This window comes from Danio rerio, chromosome 16 (genome assembly GCF_052040795.2).
Source record: "Danio rerio strain M-AB ecotype USA chromosome 16, GRCz13ab, whole genome shotgun sequence".
NCBI lineage: Eukaryota > Metazoa > Chordata > Actinopteri > Cypriniformes > Danionidae > Danio > Danio rerio.
The window spans coordinates 12,438,005-12,462,895 of record NC_141036.1 but is presented as its reverse complement, the minus strand read 5'-3'; the positions used below and the strand labels follow the sequence as shown (position 1 = coordinate 12,462,895).

At 36.6% G+C, this 24,891-nt stretch overlaps 2 protein-coding genes across 4 annotated transcripts in view; both read left to right on the top strand.

Annotated features, from left to right (window-relative positions):
* lpcat3 (lysophosphatidylcholine acyltransferase 3) overlaps positions 1-11,224 on the top strand; it is a 61,110-nt gene extending 49,886 nt beyond the window's left edge. The window contains 3 exon segments of the mRNA NM_001316738.2: positions 563-718; positions 833-960; positions 9,788-11,224. Coding sequence (NP_001303667.1) covers positions 563-718; positions 833-952 — 276 coding nt within the window. The 3' untranslated portion in view covers positions 953-960; positions 9,788-11,224.
* An 826-nt stretch (positions 11,225-12,050) lies between these two features.
* Positions 12,051-24,891, top strand: part of clstn3 (calsyntenin 3) — a 65,425-nt gene continuing 52,584 nt past the window's right edge. For 2 of the 3 annotated variants that reach the window (XM_087285772.1, XM_087285774.1), the window contains exons 1-3: positions 12,118-12,334; positions 13,162-13,228; positions 24,315-24,437. In XM_087285772.1, coding sequence (XP_087141898.1) covers positions 13,162-13,228; positions 24,315-24,437 — 190 coding nt within the window. In that variant the 5' untranslated portion in view covers positions 12,118-12,334. 3 annotated transcript variants of the gene reach the window in all.

Below are 24,891 nucleotides of genomic sequence, written 5' to 3'. Positions count from 1 at the left end.
TGTATCTTTGCTGACTATAGCTCAGAATGGAACAGTAAAACAAAGAGAACCATTTGGTTCAAAAAGAGGAAAAGCAGCTATTGTTACTTTTCCTCTCATTGTTTTTACAAATTTTCTAAAAAGTTTCTGGTGCTAAAATGCACATATGTTAATGGCAGTTTCGGTTTTGGCACACCATGTAGGTGGTTAACAAATCACAAAAGACTTGGCCTTCTGACCAATCGCAGCAGAGTAGATTTTTAAAAAGGAGGGACTAGAAAATGTTGCTCACAAAGAAGATTTTGAACAAGCTGTTTAAGAGGAAGGAGGTTATGCAGCATTGTAAATTATGAGACGATTACAGTGTTCTTGACCTTGGATGAGGAAAGTCTTTTGTAGAAGTCCTCTAAAACACATTTTAAAACCTTTAAAATGGCAAAATGGGGCAATTTAATGCATTAGTTAATAAAGTGTAAAAATGTGTCTAACACTGGCGGTTTCTGTATAAGTGGAGATGTGCCATTACACAACTCTCTTGAAAGGTGCTTATAGTGATATTCTTGTTTTGTGGACATTTTTGCAGGCTCAGTCACTAGTGCGGGACAGTCCTTTGCTGACATCCATCTCTCAGAGTCCTCTGTATCCTCTTGTATATGTTGTACAGCAGTCTATTCACTGGCTCTTTATGGGATACTCTCTGGTGCCGTTCTGCCTCTTCACTTTCGACAAGTGGCTCAAGGTCTGGATTTACTCCTCTCAGATATGTTGATCATTCTTTTCTTCTTGATTCTAAACTTCACTATTGATCCATATTGATTTGCTAATGCCATTTTATTATGCGTTTGTTTTCCAGGTTTACTTCTCCATATACTTCTGTGGTCACATCTTTTTCATCGCTGCCTTACTTGTCCTGCCATACCTCCGCAAGGTTTTCGTGCCTCGAAAAAGAGGCAGTGAGAAAAAGGAGGATTAATTAAAAGGGTAAATTTAGCATATGTCTCATTCAGACTTTCCTGTTTGTGCCACCTGTCTGTTCTCACTGTTTTTCTGAGTATGTGTGTGTGTGTGTGTGTGAGTGTCACATCTGTTCTTTCCAACTTTTACGACAGCAGTGAAATCTAATGCTGCATTCAGACTGCGTCAGTACCTGTATGAACATAACTTAATGTCCTGATTACCAGTTAGAAGATTATTTGGCTCATTTTATGTTGTGTTTACGTCTGGATTCATTTTATTTACATTTAGGAGCTAAAAGAAGGTGATTTAAAAAAATAATGTATAATGTATAATTGTATTATAATGTATAATTTTTAAGGCCTGTCCACTACTAAAGATGTCCAAGTCAGTTAATTTAAGCCATTATTCAGCATTATTCATGTTGCTCTACATTTAAAGGGATAGTTCACCCAAAAATGAAAATTACCTCACATTTTACTCTCATTTTTAATTTTTATTTTTTTATTTTACATTCACATTTTTGCTAATTTTAAAATTTTTATGAGTTTCTTTTTTTCTGTTGAACACAAAATAAGATATTTTGAAGAGTGATGGTTGCTGGAACCTATTGAGTTCTACTGTAAGCAAAAAAAAAGTACTGGGGTTGCCGCAACAAGCATTTTTCTAAATATCTTTTGTGTTCAACAGAAGAAAAAATTCACAAAGGCTTTAATCAATAAAGGATAATTTACATCATGAAAATTTATAGGCGAATTCTCCTTTTAATACTAAACCATAATGATAAATGTGTAGAATATTAATTAAGCACTAATGAACACGCATGAAACAATCTGCAGCAGCCCCAGCAAAACTTTTTTATGAATGTGTTGAAAAAAACAGCCAGCAGATTTTAATAATTGTAAATAAGTAGAAATTATTACATTATTTCCAAAAATCACAACTCATGAGTAAGCCCACACAGAATCTTTGCATGCGGAAATTCACAGATTTCTACAGATTTTCAGTATATTATTGAGGCTATACTTGTGTAAATGTGTGTTAATTTAAATTAATATTATTAACAAATATGAAAATGTTCATATGATTTGTTTGCAATTCAGTTTGTAAAGTAAAATCTTCTGTCTTTTAGTAGATCTATTATTTGAGAGACTTGCTTGGTTTAATAAATAAAAGGATCCAGATAGATTTGCATTGTAAATATTTAATAAAGTTAAAAATCTATTCTTTTTTTATTTAATATAATAATAATTTAATATTTTAGTTATGATACTCACAAAAATCATTCCACATAAATTCACAGCATTTTTACAAAATTCTGCGCAGAAATAGCAAAAATTGTCTGCTGATTCTGTCTGGCCCTACTTATGATCTTGCTAACAAAAAACTTAAATATGAAAAGTGTATACATGTTAGTAATATTAATAACAGCAAGTAAAATAACTACTTTTAAAATGAATAAAAATAAATTATTAATGAAAGTAACCACTTAATCTCTGTACCTGGTCCGTGACGTCATTGACTTTCGCTTTAAGATTTAAAGGGCTAGCATTGCAGCAGACCCCCATAAATGGTTTCGTTTGAAAGTGTAGAATCTATATTTTAGGCAGATATGTATCACATTGGTTTTTGATCCTACTGTCCAATAGTTATTTACACTTAAATACACAGTATTTTGGATACCCGAGCTGGGCATTTTACATTGGTTCATTTTCATATTGTTCATATGACACATGTACAAGTTATAGCTCAAATGAAAGCTCTTGCTGGTGCTCATACTGTTCTAGCATTCTTTTTACTGAATTAAATTAACATATCAAATAGTTGACGAATGAATTGCAGTGTTTCCATGGCGCAGAAGTGAAAACAATACATTTATGATCAATAAGCAGCCCCAGATAGCACAGACAGCTGTCATCTCTTACCTTATGCTGTTTGCTTCAGGGCCATTCTCCTCTGTTTTTGAGGTGATGTGCATAAGTAATCTTTTTATATGTCTGACGTGGTCCAAACACAGTGCATTATGTTTGATCAAACAAAAGAATAGTGAAATATATAAACAATGATCGGTCCCTGTGGCTTGTATGGCACCTCTCATCAGTTGGAATACAATAACTTTTGCATAGAATATGGTAGAGGCATTTTTCTTTTTTCCTATGATTACAGACATGTGCAGGAACCAACAAAATTAATTACAGCACGCTAGACCACACAGTACCTAAAAGGTACACTTTCAAATTTTAGTTTATAAAAGAAAGCGGCTCTTTTTTAGGTGTTTATTATATCACAGACAACATATACAGTTATTTTAAACACTTTCAATAGTGTTTTATGAATATTCAAAGGGTTTTCTTTAAAATGATACCAAATTTTTGCATTTACACCACTGCATGTGGATTTGGGAAGCTTTTAAATTTGGGTAGGCAAAATCTAGACAGAAATCCCAAAATAGCAGAGTTTAACTGGTTAAACAAATAAACAAAGTTTGTTTTTAACCATCAAAAAAACTAATTAAGCTGTAGGTATCAATACAAAGAAATAGGAGGTTTATAGACACATAAAAGCATTGCAAGAACTTTTTGGAGCAGACAGAATTAATACACTTAATTATTATGTTTTATATGCTGAACATTGATTATAAACCAGACAAAAACACATTTAGAGCAAATTTAACCAAATGTTTAGCATCTTTTTATATTTTAACGGTGTTCACACATTTTGGTTTCCCTTTCATCATAATTATTAGCATGTCGATCAGCCAAAATAACCTGACTTTGAAACTTTCTCATTTTTCCACTTTTTTTTTTTTTTCATTTTTTGCTTTTTTCTAAGACTAACCAACTAATACAAATTTAGTTGACTACTTAACTGTTAGTAGGCAGCTGTAGTATTTAACACAGAGAATACCAAAGCGTCACGTCCGTACACTTGAGTAGTATATAGCCAGTGTAATAAACCACTACATTTATGACACGGAATAAAAAAGATGATGCTCATGAGTAGAAACTTTTTATTCTTGTGTTGAGACATCATATTAGATTTTGACTATAGTTCAGTAGAGTTTCTAAGTCAGAACTTTAACTCGAGTCATAAAAAGTTCTTACCGTGGACTTAATAATGTGCTATTTGTTCTTTCTTTAATTCCACTAGCACAAAAAAACTCTTTAAAGTGACAGAGAGATTTGCAATGACTTTTTTCATGACCCAAGTCACTTGAACCAATGTCACATCTTAATTACGGCTTTGCAACACGTACATAGGATATTCTCTGGAGGACTTATAAGTAGCATAATCATACTTCATTAGATCATGACTGATGATTCAGAGGGGATCAGTGTGACCATAAGCTATTTAATTTCAGTAAGAAAAAAAAGCATCATCCCTCTTGTCTCTGTTTCCGTTTGTCATTCATTAAGACTTTCATATTTATGTCCACCACAGTTGTTTCCAGTTGAGATTTTAGCCTGTCATCTAAGTGTATTGTTTTCTGATGATAATAGAGTCTAAGATTCAGGCCCTGTTTACACCAAGGTGTTTTATTTTTGAAAGCGCATTGCTTTTACTATGGTAAAACACTACCCCAAAGTTTTTGACCCCCAAAAATGGAGACTTTTGCAAACACTACTGAGGCAGCTTTCTTTGGAAATGCTGGTGCTCCTTGTCAGTGTGGACATAGCAAAATGGAGACATCTGAAAACATGGCTGCAACAATAAGACCTACATACATTTTGTTATGCTTCATTTTAATTTGATTGAATCGGAAGCTACTTTCTTTTTGCCATGGCTACTTCTGATGTTTTATAGTTCTTAAGAAATCTGTTGAGTATGTCATTATGTTTATTCTGACGTGACTCCTGGTAGACATTTTTAATGAACATAGCTGTCTTGTATTATTTGTTACTTGAAGTAACAATTCGCCCTCAGCATCTGTCCATACAAACACTTCTGACTTTCATCGCAATCGTCATCATTCAAAAAGTCTCCATTGTTGACCAAATGCAGAGGGAAGCATAGCCAGAGTGTGTGTAGGATCACTTGATGTGTGAGATCTTTTCAGGGCGTACTCACACTATGTACCAACAGTATCTGGATGCAGCCTTTATGATGCAAGCTGAGATTGCATCACTCAGCGATGCAATGTCAGACACAATGCACTCAAATGGAGCTAGTGACGTCACTGTGACGGGTCGGGTTAGAGGTGGGGTTAGGTGAGCCCATTAAAAAAGCATTGGATGCAGCCCAGATTGCACTGCACCAGGTCTGCAGCCAGACCCCTCTCCTATGTACAGTTGCCTTGAACCGGGCCAAAGCACACTCCTGTCTCCCCTAACAGCCCACACTCACATTACATTCGGGCCTGGGCACGTTTGCGTCATCGATGATGCGCTGTCCAGTTAGCACTTTCGCTCAGCACAGTGGAGATTTCTTTAGTTATATCGTTTAAGTCGTTTGATATCCAGTGACACGCAGTCAAATATTTCGCCTGAACAGATCAGCCACTTTTGACGCTCATAAACAATCATAAAGTCCTCATGCTGCAGGAATTAGGAGGTTTGCTGAAGATGCAGTGAGGGGTTTCCGTCTTTAATAATCTACAACAGTTTGCGTTCCTTGAACAGTAAGAATGATTAATAATCCATGTGAAACAGTCCCTTAAAAGTCACTTCTCGTCTTCAGTTTCAGGCTCAGGCGTGTTTTACACTCACAGTACAAGCGTATGTGAACCGCTGGGCCCAAGTAAACTGCGCTCTGGCAATCCTCTTGCAACTGGGCCAGGGCCGGCCAAGTGAATCATGCCTGAGCCTGATTCAGAGCACTCACACTTTTCAAACAATCCGGGAAACGGGCCTGGGCACGATTCAGATAGCATAGTGTGAGTAGGCCCTCAGAAACGCTAGATGAAATGCCAATGTGGATGTGACTGTTCATTCAAAAATGCTGTTTTAAAACTAAAATGCATTTGTGTAAATGGGCCCTCAGATCAATCACGTATCAGAACAGCCTGGTATTATGATACATTTTTGTCAATCTAATCACAAATGGACAATGCTAAGTATTGATGTAAACGAGGTGTGAAACGTTTTAAGCTTGTCCACTTTCGACAGCACTCAGAGGTGGCTGGGTTGCTGTTTTTTTTGTGGGTGCACATTTAGTCAAGCTGTTAAAGACCACATGCTATCCACCTGCAAGAGATCATTTTTAAAAAGCCGGGTGCACTGTAGAATTAAGCTGTAGAGACCAATTTAAGCTTTGTGGGTGGAATTATTAGAGTTTCCTTGAAGAAAATAACAAAACAGGACTGAGGCGGGAGATTAAATACGGGAGACTCCCGGGAAAAACAGGAGTGCTTGGAAATATGCCACAGGCCCTTCCTCATAAGTGATTGAAAGTGGACAAAAGAGACGCCTTTAAATGCTAGGTGTAAACTGTATTGCGTTTCCTTTGTCTGCTTGTGATCAGATTGAATACCCCGTGAGAACAGGGCTTTAGGTTTTCACTGATTTAACTGAGATACATTATTGTTTCCACCTGGTATTAACATGCATTCAAATGCACCACTTGTGTTTGCATTTTTTGAGACCCTTCCCTCCTGTTTGGTCACTTTCACAGAAGTGCTCAGAGAAATATTACACAGATTGTCAAATGGGAAAGCAAGTGAATGAAAAGGATATGGATGGCAGCTATGATTTCATAAGTCATAATATTTGTTACAGTGAAATGATGTAAGATCATCTTGATGCACTTTCTCATAAAGCATCCCAGAGCATTCATGCGTTGGTCAGTGGAGAGAGAGTTGGTTGTATTTTATGGCTGTTTGAATGCATTTGACCACATGAAGGTTTACAATGTGTGGGCAATATAATTTAATGAGTTTTACATTACCTCTGGATGTTTTTAAAAGTAGACAAGTTCAAGATGTTTTCCAGTGTGTTTACACGTATGTTATTTGGATTGATTAAATCCATCTTAATAGCAGGTGTAAACAAGGCTTTGAATTGGAATAAACTGGGGACTTATTTAGAAAAATGCCGTACACAAAAAGGACTTTGCATGCAAAAGTTGTCATCTATTAAAAAAACTAACTTGATGAGAGAACGTGCGCAGCTATAAGAAAACTGTAATTCGATAACTTCAATATTGACTTAATTGAACTACCTTTATTCATCATATAAGCCAGTGTTTCTCAACCACGTTCCTGGAGGATCACCAACACTGCATGTTTTGGATGTCTCCTTTATCTCTCACACCCATTACAGGGGTTTCAGTCTTCTAATGAGCTGATGATTTGAATCTGCAGTGTTTGGTTAAAGAGACGTGGGAAATGTGCAGAGCTGGTGGTCCTCCAGGAACGTGGTTGAGAAACACTGATATAAGCCATAATAAATAAATGACAATGGACTTTATGCACAGCTAGTGTTTTTCAACCAATGATGAACTTTAGGTGAAAGTTTTATATGACTATTTTCAATTTTGTAAGGTTCCTTTTACAGCGTTGATGTTGTAATGCAATTAAAACACAATCAGTTAAATAGAATTAAGCATTTATTTGGTTGCGTAAAAAGACACGAAAGATCGTTTAAACACAGTTGCCATCATTAGCAGCAGGCTAACTCCATTGAAAACACTGGAGTAAATTTACTTTCATATTTTAAAGACGTATGGCGAGGAAAATTATAATTTAATGCAGTGCTTCTTGTTTGGTCTGATACCCACTCTATTTTATAATCAGCCAGGCAGTAAAGTTTTTTTTTTTTTTTTTCTAAGAAATTAGATCTTACACATGGCGATTTTTGTATGGGATGACAATTAACCAGAAGCCCTGGGACTGGCTGTCTAAAATTAAAAGTCTGTGTGCATACACCCAGGGTGTCCTGATAAATAAATGTAGACAAATTTAAAGCCCTTAAAGTCTTAAGTTTAATTTTTTTTTTAAATTAAGGTATTACATTTTAAACCATTTTCGAATATACAATGTATATTTGTATGCTAAAGTTTGCAAATATCAGGATGCTGTGTAGTTTATGAAATCAATAAAATCCTGCTAGATTTGACATCCTGCTGCTTTTTTTACAGAGTATCCGTGGTGTCTTAAAAAGTATTAAAAGTTGATAAATCAATTATGAGAAAATTAAGAACTTTAAAAGATATTTAAAAGTCTTAATCGTGTTTTACAAGGTCTTACATTTTGTTCAAGCGTTGTCTAAAGTGTTTGACTCCAAAAAAGCATAAACATATTTATTTTCCTCCTAATATTAACAACGACATCCTCGATCTATGCAGTTGGTTTGGGCTGGGGCATATCCGGCCAAGCTCCTCCGTTCGGGTAATGTCTTGTAATTAGTGATAAACACGGGAAGGTGATGTGACGCTCTCCACATGTAGCGAAACCATAGAGCAAAACAGATGGCAAAATAGGTAAATGTAAGTTTGCGTTCTCCTGGTTAAAGAAAGATGAGTTTAAACAGTGACTAAACCCTGTTGCTGAAAACAACAATGTAATTTTTCCTTAAAACTTTTTTTTTCTTTCGGGCTTATCTGGGTTCTGTTGTATGGTTGCGCTCTATTGGTTTATGTAACTACAACTGTTTATTAAGTTAAAGGTTTGATACTTATTAGAACTTAAAGAAGCGATGAGGTCTTAAAATATTCTGAGAAGGTCTTTAAAAAGTCTTAAAAAGAATTACCTTAAGGATTCCTGCATATACCATGTATAACTAAAGTGGTTATACGGTCTGAAAATGTATGGAAAGAGTCTAAGTGAATTTTATTTATAATTTCGAGAGGATCACTTGCTTATGAATTCTTGCAGCCGGCCTCGTCTCATTCAATTTATGATTCACCAATCAGACGATTCCTGAGCCACTATAAATACCCCAAGTTCCATATGACAGCCATCTTAGTTTTGAAGAATCGCCCCTTCCACCCCTACTCCTCCTCCTTTCCTAGATGGGTGACACGGTGGCCCAGTAGTTTGCACTGTTGCCTCACAGCAAGAACGTCACTTGGTCTAGTCCTTACCAAGCCAGCCGACGTTTCTATGCGGTGTTTACACGTTCTCCCCGTGCTCACATGGGTTTCCCCTGGGTTCTCCGGTTTCCTCCCACCGTCAAAAAACATGCAACCTAAGTTAATTAACTAATCCAATTCGGCATCATAGACATGCTCCCTGTAAATGGTTATCTCTTAAGAGCATTCACTATCTGTTCATCAGCTAATACAGCAGGGGAGTTCTCAAGATCTACCTGAGATCAACCTTCCCTCTCGCCTTGCAAACGGGAGGGAGCCCCGGGCTCGAGGATCATATGAGCTCAGGGCTCTCTCCTGGGACAGCATGCCAAACTAGCTTTATAAACAATCATCAGCTAAGTGTGAACTCTTGAAAAAAGGTTTTGAATTTCACTTCTGATTCCTGTATATACTTTGATACCTCATTTATTCTGATGTACGTTCACTTTTACGCCCCGTTCACACGGGGCGTCAGCGTCAACGCTTCCCATTCACTTTACATGGGGGACGTCAGGCGTTGCCATACTGCATTGTGGTTCCGTCGGCGCCGCTTCAGAGGCGTTGCTCGCTGCAGAAGTCGACAGAAGCGTCAGCCAATCAGATCGATGTATGCAAATACACCAGCTAGACAGTGGCCTTGCTGACTGAATTTCATTGGCTGACGCTTCTATCACGATCACTTCAGCCCCAGCTTCAGACGCGCCTTCAGTCAAGCGTTGATGCTGAACCCCCGTGTGAATGGGGCGTTAGGACGGTTTCTAAGCTTTTTTGTATAAATCAGGGCCCTGATGTTTTTGTGAAGGTGTAAAATCATCTTTCTTTCTTTTTTCTCTTTTCTCTGTCGCAGGTTTGTATGCTGCTGTCTGTGATGGACTGAAGTGAACTGTGACATTTAAAGAGCGCCTGAAGAGGACAAATTTTAAGGCCTTTAGTAATATATTACTATTTACATACAGCACTGATGTATGTGTACAAATGTTAGTCCGTTTGAAAGTTCTTCTCATTCTTTGGGATTCGTGGTGGACTGGGATGAAAAAGGTTTAAACTGCAGAAATAGAAGCATTTCTGAGGTTGGATATTGGTTGGATAAGGTTTAATGGCGGCTGAAAACAATTATACTGCATCCGCTCATACCATTGCACTCATTACTCAGTAATGATCTCGTTTCCTGTATAATCAGAGAACCAGCTTCGGCTGTCGCTGAGGTGAAGTGTGCACTTTTTCGGGGGGGTCGTTGAGCATGTATTTGAAAAATGGAAACAAATGAGATCTTCATTTTTTTTCTTCCTTTACTGGGATCTTTGTTTTAAACTCTCATACCTTTAGATTGAAAGAAGACAATGAAATGTGAAACACAAACATAAGAGTGAACAGTGACTGATCGTTCAGCATCGCCTGGCATTATAAATGAATGTTGTTCATTTTTATAACTGTTTTCCTGTTTTTTGTTTTCAGACAAGCTCTGAAGGGTATTCGCGTTTAGTTTTTCAGGAAGGGGTTTTACGGTAACTGCGTTTTTATAGCTTTTTGACACACTTTCATAAGAAGGATCATCATTCTGTCATCTCATCCGCTCACTCCATTTAACACTGTCTGTCCATCCATCTTGACCTTTTCTTGTTCACTCCATTTTCTCCAGCAAATCCAGTGTATGAGCACAAGCAAAACACACACACACACATCACAATAACATCAACACTACTTACCAGAATCATCAATATGAGCGTAAATGCGTGTGGATATTATCAAGAGCAGAGTATTGTTTCAATTATAGCAAGTATTTTGGTGAGCAATGAACTAAACAGTGCATAAAGATAGCACAAATTAAAACTGCTGTTAATTTCACTAAATAAGTGCAAGGTTTTGTTTCGCAGTGAAGTGTTTTTATACCCAAAACACGTGTTTTATTTTTCTGATCTGCTCTCAGTAATATCTACATATGTTTGCTTCATATCTGTTTTGTATGGCATGGCATATTGAAGATCCTTGGCACAAATAAACATCACTCATCGGTGAGGGCGAGATTGAAAATCTGCACCTAAATCCTATCCGAGGGAGCAGCAGAAGCTCACAGTAGCATCTGATTTGTTTTATAATATTTATACACGTGGTCGCAAAGTTTAATGATGTAAAAATTTGTTTTGTTTTTTTGCGAAACAACTGCCTTACTGCTACCAAATGTACAAAAAATGAATAAAAAATATAGAGATAGAGTGAAAAACACAATTACTTTTAAATGAAACGTTTTTGTAATGTTCATTAAAAATGCTGGATTTTAACAATATGTGCTCCTGTGTGTTCTGGTCTAATTTGCTTTCTGTGTTTTAGATTTATTATCATTATTTTTATTATTATTATTTAAGCGTGAAAACAACCACAATCAGGGGATCAATATATGAGAGATACAAAAGAGGAAAAATACAAACCACATAAGCTGCAGAAAGAAAACATCTAATAAAACAAAGAAAGGGTTAAGTAATTTACACTTGTATAAAAGTGTATGAAAATAAATAAATTAAGAGCATCACAGAAAAGCTGTCTAACTAAAATCAGAGGCAATAGACAACAGTTCTTCATGTAGAACCGAGAAGCTGACACATTTTTTGTTGTTACACATACGGAAAGATTTGATCTGTCTGCTATAGGAGTCGATATGACGTCATCTTGCAGTCTGGGCTCAAGAGCTGAACACAGATTGGGGGACTTTTTAAACGCATTCACGAATGTAGTTTGTCAGTGGGGAAAGTGTGGTTTGACGATGAGTAGTAGTAGACACCATCCCTCCAGATGCTTCCCTCCCTTCCACATGTATCACAGTCAGGCTTAGGGACCGCTAATCGGGATGAAAAAAAATGTCCTACTATTGACAAAGCTCGGCTTATTAATATTAAAGAGGTTATGTAAATATCGTTCGTTAACTTCCTATAGCGACGATCTGGTTGTTGCATATTAACTGCTCTCACGTTATTGCCTTCCAATAAGAACGGACATACTTATGAATATTAATTATCTACGCTTAAGCGTCCAATAGGAGACCGTTGGTCTATGAATATTAACACCCAATCCTTCGTCGCAGTAGGATTTGTAAACTCTTACCGGGGGTGAGTCCTGAAAGCGAGAGAGACGCAGTGTGGGCGGGTTAAGAGGGAGGAGATTTCACACCGTGTCTTTTTTTCTGTCACGGCATCCGCCGAAAACGAGGGCATTGGTGTCTTGGTTTCTTATTTTCGAATTACAGTTTGCCTCCTTTTCGCAGTCCAGCTCATTTCGGGAGGCACCGGAGGCCCCAGTGCTCCACCCGTTGCGTTCAGGCGGGCATCAGACTGTCATAGGTGTGAGTGTGTGACGGATGCTTGGAGGAGACTGAGCAGGGTACCATCTCACACACCTCACGGTAACGTGCTTTTGATATAAAATATATATATTTGCAATTGAGTTCTTGCGCTCAATGAAGATGTTACACCAGCTAAACGCGTTTGTGCTTGTGAATGTGGGATGCTATAGTGTATCGGGTCGCTTGGTTTTATTTACAGACTTAAAAAATCGATTCTTGTTTGTCGCATATACGTTTGAGGTATATGAGGTGAGCTATAACACATTTAATAACGGACGTTTTAATACTAAACGCGTTTAAAACGCCACTTAAATCACGTCTCCGCCTGTCATCCAAGTTGTCAGCTTCTAATCTTCAATTATTTGAGGAAATATCGATGTGTGCTGCGTGAATGGCGTCTCACGTCTTTCTAGATGAGATGTTATTCGAGGACAAGCCTCATTAATCACGTTTGATAGTCCGTTAACAAACCTGCCCGTGAAAGCCGCGTCCGCGCGCACATTCGCGAGGATACACCTGCATGCGCGCCACCGAGGATGCGCACACTTCTCAATTTAACGCGCACTCACGTCGCTTAATATCAAGGTTTATTGGGCGCTGGGTGTCACTGGTTAAATATACGTTTTATCTGAGATCTAAGCCAGACCTCCTCGGTCACACCAGGCCACGAAGATGCTGTCAAGGGTATTACATGTCATTTTCACATTTCGAGCGTAGTATTTGTCTTTATGTTTACGTCTAACTAAATGCAAGCAACCTGATAAGTTTGTCTTTCTGTCTCTGTCTATGTGCTGATCTGTTTCTCCTCTGTCCTCTATCTGAAACTGCTTCTTATCAGGGTTAATGCATGTTATTTCCCTCTGTCCTTCCCCTCCTTCCTCCCTCAGATGGCCAGAATGAGTTTCCTATCCTTTCTCCTCTTTTGCTTGACTTCGGTTGCCCATGGCAACAAAGGTCAGTCTCCTCAATCTTTTTGAATGTTGATATTGCATTGTGTTGATGATTAAGTGCGAATGAGTGTATTAATGTTTCTGTTCGCAGCTCTGGCACATGTATGAGTCGCTTGATTCATTTCGCTGTATGTTATGGCTGTTCAGTATGAAAATCTTGCCAGTTGTGTAGGCCTTATATTTAGGTTCACAAATAGTAGGCCAAATCTCAAGGTGACATGGGAAAAGACAACACGACAGGCCTGATTCACCCTCAAATTAAAGCAGGAGCACCCTTAGCTGATGCTGCATTCCTGCCAGGTTGTAGAAATAGAACTGATGTAAAAACATGCGCCTGCAATGTCAAGGAAATGTAACTATTTTATTTATATTGTAAGAAAAGTGGCTATTCATACAATTGCATTCAAATGGAAGCATCCAATTTTTAAAGGAGGCGGGACCACATTCTCCGCCCCATATCCCTACCACTCAAGGTGGGTGAGCAGTATACTTCAATTTATGAATTAAATCTTGAAGGTTTATACAAATTATCCATTACTTCAAAAGTTCCGAACTGCCATGAGATTGCGTTGACCAATCACGAATATCTTTATTTTAACATAGATGAACTTAGCTGACACTGATTAGAATGTGCATTTAATAGTAAGTCAACAAGTGAACATTTATTAATCCAAATAATCGTGGAAATTAAGTTATAAGCATTGTTTAGTACAGGGCTTTTCGACTGGTTTGGCCAATGGACATTAAACCGTGACCAGTTTTCCCCTCTTTGCATTCAGTTAAGAAATCAATCTAAATTGACATTTATTTAGATATAAAAATCCAAGCAAATTTACTTCACAAAAATGTATGACAAGACTACTGTCCCACTTATAACATGTACACATAAGTATAAAAGAAAATTAGTAGTACAGATGAATAAACAACATAAGGGTTCTAAATAGCAGTCTTGAAATAGATACAGAAAGCTAGTAAATTGTTTTAGTTTAGTTTAGTTTAGTTTAGTTTAGTTTAGTTTAGTTTAGTTTAGTGCTTTATTAATCCCCTTGGGGCATTTTATTCTGACTCGGTGCTTTACATACAGTTGAAGTCAGAATTATTACCCCCTGAATTATTTTTTCCAAATAGTTTTTTTAACTGAGAGTTTTTTTTCAACAAATTTCTAAACATAATAGTTTTGATAACTCTTTTCTAATAACTGGATTATTTAATCTTTGCCATGATTACTGTAAATAATATTTTACTAGATATTTTTCAAGATACTTCTATACAGCCTAAAGTGACATTTAAATGTTTAACTGGATAATTAGGTTAACTAGGCAGGTTAGGGTAATTATGTAAGTTATTGTATAACAATGGTTTGTTCTGTAGACAGTCTTAGCTTAAAGGGGCTAATAATTTGGTCCTTAAAATGGTTCATAAAAAATTCAAAGCTGCTTTTATTCTAGCCAAAATAAAACAAATGAGACTTTCTCCAGAAGAAAAAATATTATCTGACATATACTGTGAAAATATCCTTGCTCTGTTAAACATCATTTGGGAAATATTAAAAAAAGAAAAAAAAAAATCAATGGGGGGCTAATAATTCTGACTTCAACTTTATAACAAAAATGACACACTTAACACAATAAACACCAACACTTAACATCAAGTACATAAACAAAAAAATGGAAAGAAAAAATAAAAGAAAAACAGGAAGAGAAATAAAATAAAAATAAATATCAATAATATTCATTCATACATTTAATTTACTTTTTGGCTTAGACCCATTGGTAATCTGTAAAGTACTGTGACGGTTGGGTTTAGGGTAGAGGTGCATGTAAAAAATTAATTTTATGGGTAATTTAATAAATAACATAAATAATACTTGATACAATACTATTTTTACATTACTGTGGCGGTTAAGTTTGGGGTTGGAGTAGGGGTACACGTTAAAATCAATGGTTAAAATCCAATTAATTAATAAATAATATGAAAAATTCTCGTTAACTTCCAGCCGCAGCCGTATTTGATCTAGAAACAACCCAAGTATGTCTGCGGTCTGAAGGTATTATAAAGTTGATGAAAAATAAGGAGCGCCCTGGATCTGTTTCTTCGCTCTTCTTAGTCCTATTTTATGTATTATAGAAGTATCGGATGGGTTTTCGATATTGGTAGATACTCAAAATCAAATAACTCGGCAAAAAAAATCCTAATAATAAAAAGTAATAATTTATATATCAAAAAATAATCATTAATAATAATAAACATTTATTAAATTAACAAAATTTGTTACACAACCAAATTGCTTCAGTTCTTATTGTCCTTAGACATCCCCCAATTCCGTCTTTGTTTAAGGGGTGTGTGCTGTCTCCTATGTTATGTGCCATCCTCAACACCTGCTGTTCGTAATAGGATGCAACACTCCTAATATTTTAGCAATGCTTTGAAAACAATTCCTGTTTTTTTTATAGACAAATTGATTACAGATACCACATTTGTTTAAAAATATATAAAGTAAATGTAAAATGACAGAAAAGCACAGCATGAAAACACAATGCCAACATGAACTGTAGGTGAAACGCATGAAAATTGCTTCTGATTAACAGAATCAACATGATGCCAGCATGCAAATCATTCCCAGCTACTACAAGCAACGTAATTTATTGGTAATTTTTGGTAATTTTTGGTAATCGCATGACTTACTGATTTACAGCCTAGCACTGAAGTAGCATGCCGGTAATTTTTTTGTGCTCTTTAGTTATAATGAAGTGATTAGTGTGCCATACCTACTGGGATCTCAACCCAACAGCTGAGAAATACAGGTTCAGAAATTGAAACTAGAATGTTTGAGGGATTTTGTAAAAGTAATAAAGCATAATGGATGTTTTATATTTTAAAAGAAAGAGATCTGTTTCCATATTTGTCTTCGACTTGCCGATGGGGCTGGGAAGATCAATCCACCAGTAAGGAACAGTGAAACAGAAAGTTCTGGAAAGTGATTTTGATCCTCTCGCTCTGATGGTACCATGAGGCGATGCTCATTTACCGACATTGATTTCTCGAACACACTGGCCATCAGAATGGGCATCAGAAGTGTTCAGATTAATCAGAATCCAGTGACCGTTGCAGGAGATTTTGTACAATGCTGACTGAGCTCTACGCGCGCACAAAAGCCCTCATTATAGCATAGAGTGCAGAAATAAATCAGACATTCATTGATTATAACACAACTGTGTGAGATTGATAAACTGAAGTCACTGACAGATTTTTTTTTTGTTGATTATAAAGGAAGCCCATTTTCTAAAATATGTACAGTTGAAGGCAAAAATATAAGCCATCCTCTTCAATTCTGAAAGTGTTGTTTAATGGAGAGAATGTTTTCTTCAGCACATTTTGAAAAATGACTGATTTAATAACTCATTTCTAATCACTAATGTGTTTGTCTTGGCCATGATGACAGTACTACATAATATTAACACCAGTGTTCAGTGCAATTTAAAGGCTTAAACTTTTAAATGTACACCTTTAATTTACACTTTAGACTTTTATTTCATTATGTTGATGTACTTTTACACTGTAAAAAATTTGACCTTAAATTCACAGTAAATTACTGGCTAATAATTGCATTACTTTCACAGTAAAATACTGTATTTAAATTTACAGCAAAATACCATGAGGTTGCTCAGAGTAATTTACTGTGATTTTGTTACAATAGATTACTGTGAAATTACAGCCATATAGTGTAACTTTACAGTAGATACAAAAGTCAATTACTGCGATTTCACAGTATCCTGTAGAATCAACTACATTTTACTGTGAAGCAGGCGTTCTTCGGCTATTAATTCTGACATTTACTCTGACTTTGAAATAATTTTGGGTGTTTAACAGTGTTTGGTTTTATGAATCAATTAATTTTGTTCCAGTTTATTACTTTTTTTGCTAAGCAAGTTATGCTTATTAAAAAATATTTCATATTTCCATGTTAACCTTATAAAACTAAATAAAGGTGCAGTGCACCCAAAAATGAAAATTTACAGAAATTCATGTCGTTTCAAAACAGGATGATTTTCTTTCAAGTTAGTTTTGAAGACGTAACCCAATTGTTTTTGGAGATGCAATAATATTCTGTTATTACTAAATATAAAAAAAATGTCAATACTAGCATACAAGTTCATTTGTATTAACGTCTATGTTGAATTAAATAAAAAGAGTTTGAATTTTCTATAACTAACATGCAAAAGATATAGCCCTTTTTACAGTAATTTGCTGTAATCATGCAACCTGCCAACATTTCACAATAAAATTATGAATACACCATATTATTGTGAATCTTTCCATGTAAATCCTGTAAAGTGATACTTATGCAATTTACTGTGAAAAATTACAGTAACATGTTGTGAAAATCTGGACATTTTTGACAGTGCAACTGAAATGGAATATTGAGTAAGGCAATTGAGTTCATTTTTTGCACATTATTCTCTTGTCACAAACGAAGAGGGGTATGGTTAAGAATATTGTGGCTGTAGCTGGCAAAATAACATCAACAAAAGGACAGACACTCTAAACACAGAAGCAAATGTTCAACATTTAATTGAAGATTACCAAAAGTAAAAGAAAAAAAAATGTAAAAAGTAGATGTACTTGCATGCATTAATTGCTCACCTAAAGAATAAGAATGTGCTGGCAAAATAAACATAGTGAATTAAATAGACAAGTTAGGTTAATTAGATAAGTTATTAAGCCTAATTAAATTAAGCCCACCCACGCGGAATCTGCGCACGCAGAAATCAGCTGATTTTTAGCCAATCGTTGAGTCTATTTAATTTCTTGTGTACAAATTTCTTCAGCTTTTTAATTAATTTCAGTAATACTATTGACTAATATGAAAATGTTAATTTGATTTATTTACAAAACAGTTTATAAAGTAATATTATCTGCCTTTTAGTTGATATATCATATAAGAGACTTTATATAAGAGATATTATATAAATAGAGACTTATATTATATATATATAGAGACTTTGTTTAACAAAAACGTGTATCTAATTGGATTTGCATTTTAAACATTAAATAAAAGTTTTTATTTTTTAAATTTTTTTTTTATTTCATATATCAAGTTTTTTATGATACTCTCAAAGTCATTCTCATAAATCCTCCGAATTGTAACAAAATTCTGCACAGAAATAGCAGAAAATGTTTGCAGATTCTGTCTGGCCCTGGTCATTGGACGACAGTGGTTTGTTCTGTAGCCAATCAGAGGTGGTTGAAGGGGGTCGCACACTGAATGCGGCACTTGGTGACACGCCGCACCACACAATGCCATGCATTTTAGAATTTTGAAAATAGATTTCTAACAGTGTATGCACACCGTTGCCCCAAGCCGGCAGCTGTCTGCGGTGCCCAGCTAAGGCCCCGTTTACACTAATGCGTTTTAGTTTGAAAACGCATAAGTTTTGCTACGGTTACGCCAACCGTCCACACTACGCCGGAGTTCTCGAGCGCCGAAAACGGATCGTTTCGAAAACGCTGGAGAGGCCGTTTTCATTCTAAAACGCTGCTGCTCCGTCTCAGTGTGGATGATGGAAAACGGAGAAATCTGAAAACGGAGGCGGGGCTGCAGACGTTCGCCTCTCTGATTGGGGCTTTTTCTGAATATTAAGTAGCCTAACACGCACAGTTCAGTCCTGCATCTTCTCCGTGTAAGTTCAGACTTCGCAAGTTTGATCAAGGCTGCATCTCTTCTTCTCAGTTTGATATGGAAAAGCAGACTATACCGAGGACACGGGTAAATCTTCAAAGGGAACAGTGTACTTTATAACTTCATTCACATCACCCTGGCTTCGTTGTTTCACTTTCTCAACAATAAAATGTAAACATGATATAAGGAACTGCCTATTTTCATTTTAATATTAGCAACTTAGACAGCAGAAATGTTGAGGCGTCGTGCTGCATAAGATGAGTGTCATCTTCACTGTGTGGATATTTATAACAAAACGGAGTTGATAACAACTGCCTCCTTTCAATTTCAGTGAAAATACGAAACACACCCTCTCTTTTGCTGAGTATCAGCTTTAAGAATTGATAATGGCCATTTAAAAAGTATAACATACAATAAGTTTATACATTATAGGAAATAAAGGCAAGCGATCAGTCAATATACAGAATGTAGGCTACGTGGTTACATTAATCATTAACTTATCTTTGCGCTCAGCCAAAACACGTTACCTGAGAACAAGTAATAGATTCCAATGCCCAAAGTCAGGGAATATGTCGTTAGATAAAGACAACAAGATAAATGAAATATCCCGTTTAATAAATATAGTGAGATTAGATCCAGCGGGAGATGCTTGATGAGAAGTCCGACTAGCACAGCTCTCAACTGGGTAGATGGGCGCAGCGCTTGCCCGAGAGCGTCTGTGTGGTCACGTGATGTGCGTTTTCAGCGTTTTGGTGTGGACGGAGAGCAGTTCAGAAACGCTGGGTAAAACGCGAGTGTGGACGCGGATCGTTTTCATTCTAAAACGCCGTTTTAAAACTAAAACGTACTAGTGTAAACGGGGCCTAAGACTCAGAACACAGTTTATATTTCTGCCGCGCCATCTGAATAGTTTTATATTAAATAACATTTCAATGTGTGCATCTGGTGTGACATACTTCCAACTGTCATGTGCACACCATGTCAAAGTGCTGAGCGGCGCATCCAGTGTGCGACCCCCTTAATAATATCAAGACTAAAAATTAAATATACAGTAGAAGAATTATCAGCCCCCGTTTGATTTTTGTTCTTTTTTTAATGTTTCCCAAATGATGTTTAACAGAGCAAGGAAATTTTCACAGTATGTCTGATAATATTTTTTTCTTCTGGAGAAAGTCTTATTTTTTTGTTTCGGCTAAATAAAATAAAAGCATATAGAATAAAAGCAGTTTAAAATTTATTGTGAACCATTTTAGGGTCAAAATTATTAACCCCTTTAAGCTATTTTTTGACTGTCTACAGCAGGGGTCACCAAACATGTTCCTGGCAATAGTATCTGGATGCAGCCTTTATGATGCAAGCTGAGACTGCATCACTCAGTGATGCAAGTCAGACACAATGCACTCAAAGCTAGTGCTAGTGATGTCACTGTGACGGGTAGGGTTAGGGGTGGGGTTAGGTGAGCCCATTAATAAGCATTGGATGCAGTCCAGATTGCACTGCACCAGGTCTGCAGCCAGACCCCTCTCGTTCCTGGAGGGCCGGAGTCCAGCAGATTTTAGCTCCAACCCTAATTAAACACCCCTGATTAAGCTAATCAAGGTCTTACTAGGTATACTTGAAACACCCAAGCAGGTGTGTTGAGGCAAGTTGGACCTAAACCCTAAAGGGACACCAGCCCTCCAGGACCGAGATTGGTGACCCCTGGTCTACAGAATAAACCATCTTTATACAATAACTTGCCTAATTACCCCAACCTGCCTAAGTTAACCTAATTAACCTAGTTAAGCCTTTAAATGTCACTTTAAGCTGTATAGAAGTCAAATAAGTCAAATATTATTTACTGTCATCTTGGCAAAGATAAAATGAATCAAATATTAGAAATGAGTTATTAAAACTATTATGTTTAGAAATGCGTTGAAAAAATCTGCTATCCGATAAACAGAAATTGGGGAAAAATAAACAGGGGGGGTGAATAATTCAGTTGGACTAATAATTCTGACTTCAACTGTATATTAAAAAAAAAAGTTTTTTTCCGGCCAAACTAAAACAATTAAGACTTTACCAGAAGAAAAATATAATAGGAAATACTGTGAAAAAATCTGTATTCTGCTAAACATCACTTATTTGTTAATACTTGACAATTATTTGAAAAATAATTCAAATTTATTCAAATGCATATGCCACTTACTTAACGGCAGCCACATAAAGGACTAGAAGTAACGCATCTCGCCACATCTCCCATATTTTACATTTCTAAAGTGATGTAGCAACGCATGGGACTAAAATATCCCACAGATTGGCTAGAGCAGGCCTGCAACATGATGAAGAAGGCGAAAGAAATATGAGCAAGGATGAAACAACACGCTGGAATATAAGAGTTGTCTCTCAGATGAAATGGCAGATACATGTAGATTAACCGGTGGAGGAGCAGAGTCTGGAGAAGGATGGAAAAGATGCTCTGTAGGATTTCAGCGAGACAGGAATGAGAGGTCGATGCTTGTCCTTGAAGAAAAGGGTGAAAGCTTATCTATTCTCGTCGCTGCTATTTTTAGAGACGTGGGAAACCGGAGATGCTAGATTTTCTTAATTTACGGCTAATGTTCCTCAGTGTGATCGTCATAGACATGTGTAGCTCTGCCTCAGTGTGTGTGTATGAGCGGCACGTGTAATAAATGGAGTGAAATGCACAGTGTTGTCTCTCGGCCTGTAATCCGAGGAGTAATCCAGCGCTCTGATGCTCAGATTAATGTTATATGGCTGAGTGAGGGATGAGAGGGAGGAAAGCAGGCGTGGATGGGTGGGTGAGAGAGGGAGCGGGAGTGAAATAAATGGCAAAAACGACAGATTGATTTGAAATATTAGAGAGAGGTGGTGGAAAATATTCTAGCAGTTGGACTGGTGCATTGGGTTAGGGGTCAGTGCTGTGTGCTGTCATAGAGTTTAAAGCCCTTTTAATAGGCAGGGCTCAATAATAAGGATTAGCAGATATGATTTTTACTGTCCTTGCCAATATTTTACTGGCCTGACCTAAAAAAAGGGGGAGTTTTATTTTTAAGTAGGTCTGTCACAATAAATGATTTATCGTGGTTATTTGACTTAATTGCAGTCATTTACTATGTTGTGCTGCTTAAATTTCAATTACATTTTGCCATGCAGTTAAGGAAAATGTTATTGTAATGTACAGTTGAAGTCAGATTTATTACCATTTTTGTTTAACGGAGAGAAGGTTTTTTTCAACAGATTTCTAAACATAATAGTTTTAATAACTCATTTCTAATAACTAATTTATTTTATATTTGCCATGATGACAGTCAATAATATTTTACTAGATATTTTTTAAGACACTTCTATAAAGCTTAAAGTGACATTTAAAGGCTTAACTAGGTTAATTAGGTTAACTAGGCAGGTTAGGGTAATTAGGCAAGTTATTGTGTAATGATGGACTGTTCTGTAGACTATCAAAAAAATATATAAAGCTTAAAGGGGCTAATAATATTGACCTTAAAATGGTTTATAAAAAAATGAAAACTGCTTTTTATTCTAGCTGAAATAAAACAAATGAGACTTTCTCCAGAAGAAAAAATATTATCAGACGTACTGTGAAAATTTCCTTACTCTGTTAAACATCATTTGGGAAATATTTAGAAAAAGAGAACAAATTAAAAGGGGGGCTAATAATTCTGACTTCAACTGTATGTATTCAATACATTTTATAATATTAATAGTAATAATGAGTTCAAATAATACCATTCAAGTGATCATAAAACAAAACTAAATTAGTATTTGAAGGAATATGTTGAGATATTAATCATAAGGGCATCATTTGCGATTCAATTAAATTCACCTTTATTTGTAGAGCGCTTTTACAATGTAGATTGTGTCAAAGCAGCTTCACATAAAAGGTCATAGTAATTTTTAACAGTGTAGTTCAGTTTTTTTAGTGTTTAAGTTCAGTTCAGTTTAGCTCAGTTCAGTGTGGTTTAAAACCACTACTGAGAGTCCAAACACTGAAGAGCAAATTCATCGTTGCATAGCTCTATCGATCCCAAACCCAAGCTAGAGGCGACAGCGGAGAAGGAAAAAAAATTCACAGATTGGCGAAAGTGAAGAAAAAAAACCTTGAGAGAAACCAGACTCAGTTGGGCACGAGGATTTTAATTTCTCTACTGGCCAAACATCTTGTGCAGAGCTGCAGTCTCAGCGGAGGAGGCTGGAAGCTGGCCTCAGCGAAGACCCGTCTGTCCCTGGAGCATCACTGGAATCAGTCTCATGCTCACCACTCCTCCATAACCACCACAGCAGCTTCTCAGGATAAGGCCTGGTCCAGGATATGCAACAGACCTGTTTTAACCACCAATATGTTAAAATATTTACATGATTATTTCATTTATAGACTTTATTTTTTTGTTTCTTTTGTCATTTAAAAAAATCACGCTGAAATTTGATACAGAAATAAAATATACTGCTGTTATAATTCCACTACAGAAAATTAAAGAAATATGAATGTCAAAAGAACAACCTTTTTAAAAAATAATTGTTATAAAATCATTAAATGGTACTTTATATATTACAAAATATAAGCAAAAGATTTAAAATTATACAAATCCATAAATAAAACAACAGAAGAAATATTAGTTTCACAGTTTCCAACATGTACCTTAGTTTTTAATATATTTTTACACATTTGACATAACCTCCTGTATGTTAGCCTACAAAGTAACATCTGAATAACAAATCAGTGAAATGTGCAACATAAATTGCAAAATGCATCATTGAAATATTAAAAAATTGTAATTATGATGAAAGTAACATTTTCAGAGGCGACACAGCACTGAGCTGAAAGTCCCCAGGCAAGCAGGCTGTTCTTATTGTTGAGGATTTCTCATTTTCAGTGGGTTTGATGATGGTTTGCATGCTTGGCTCTTTCTCTGAGTGTTCACAGAGAGCTCTCTGTCTGCATTTGAGTGATAGGCGCAATATACCTCACGGTGCGCGATCAGGCCAAACATCTCTACACCTAATTACTCTGCAAGGCAGCGAGGCTCGACGTGCCGTGCGTGTATGTGTGTTTGTGTTTGTGTGTGTTGTGTTTGTCCATCACACAGCTTTGGTGGATCCCCATATGGGTATGTTTGTAACTTAATGTGCAAGTGTTATGCATATGTACAGCTGGCCGAACCATTGCACCATCTGCCACTAGCGTATTATGGCACAACTTTTTTTTTAATGTGCTGCAAATTCCTTCGCCTGGGACTGTTTGTGTTTGTCTTTGAACCTTTGCTCGCTCACCTTCATAACGGCGTGTTGAAAATAGCTATGTCAAAGAAATGAAATTGCTATTTGTTCTGAATCACACACTGTTCTTGTTGCTCTCACGCCGTCTCTTGCTTTTGTGATTTTTCTTTCTCAGCCAATAAACACAAGCCATGGATCGAGACGGAGTATCAAGGCATCGTCATGGAAAACGACAACACTGTCCTTCTCAACCCACCTCTGTTCGCCCTGGATAAAGACGCACCTCTGCACTATGCAGGTAAAGATGCAGATGATGTGTGTTACAGTCTGTCATCAGTATTGTAGAGGATAATTTCCATTACCCTGTGTTATTGCGCATTTTGAAGTATCACATCAGAAGTGAGTGATGAAAATTAGTCATTTAAAAAAATTCCTGTATTCACAAAAAATTTTTTGGCTTTTTTTGAGACAAATGTTTCAAGAGTTCACACTTAGATGTTGCTTGATAATAATAGCAGGTTTGGCATGCTGCAGGACCCTGGAGCTCGGCGATAAATGAGCCCAGGGCTCCTACCTGCTCAATGAGCATGTAAGGGGGTACGGGATCAGGTAGTTTTCGAGAGCTCCTCCTGGTAAAGGAGAAAAAGTGGAGATGGGGTTGGAGGGGGGATTCTTCACAAAATGAAGATGAGGGAGTAATGCTAGTCAGTAGAGCTGAAGATCTTTGTCCAAACCATTCGGGTGGGTTCAGG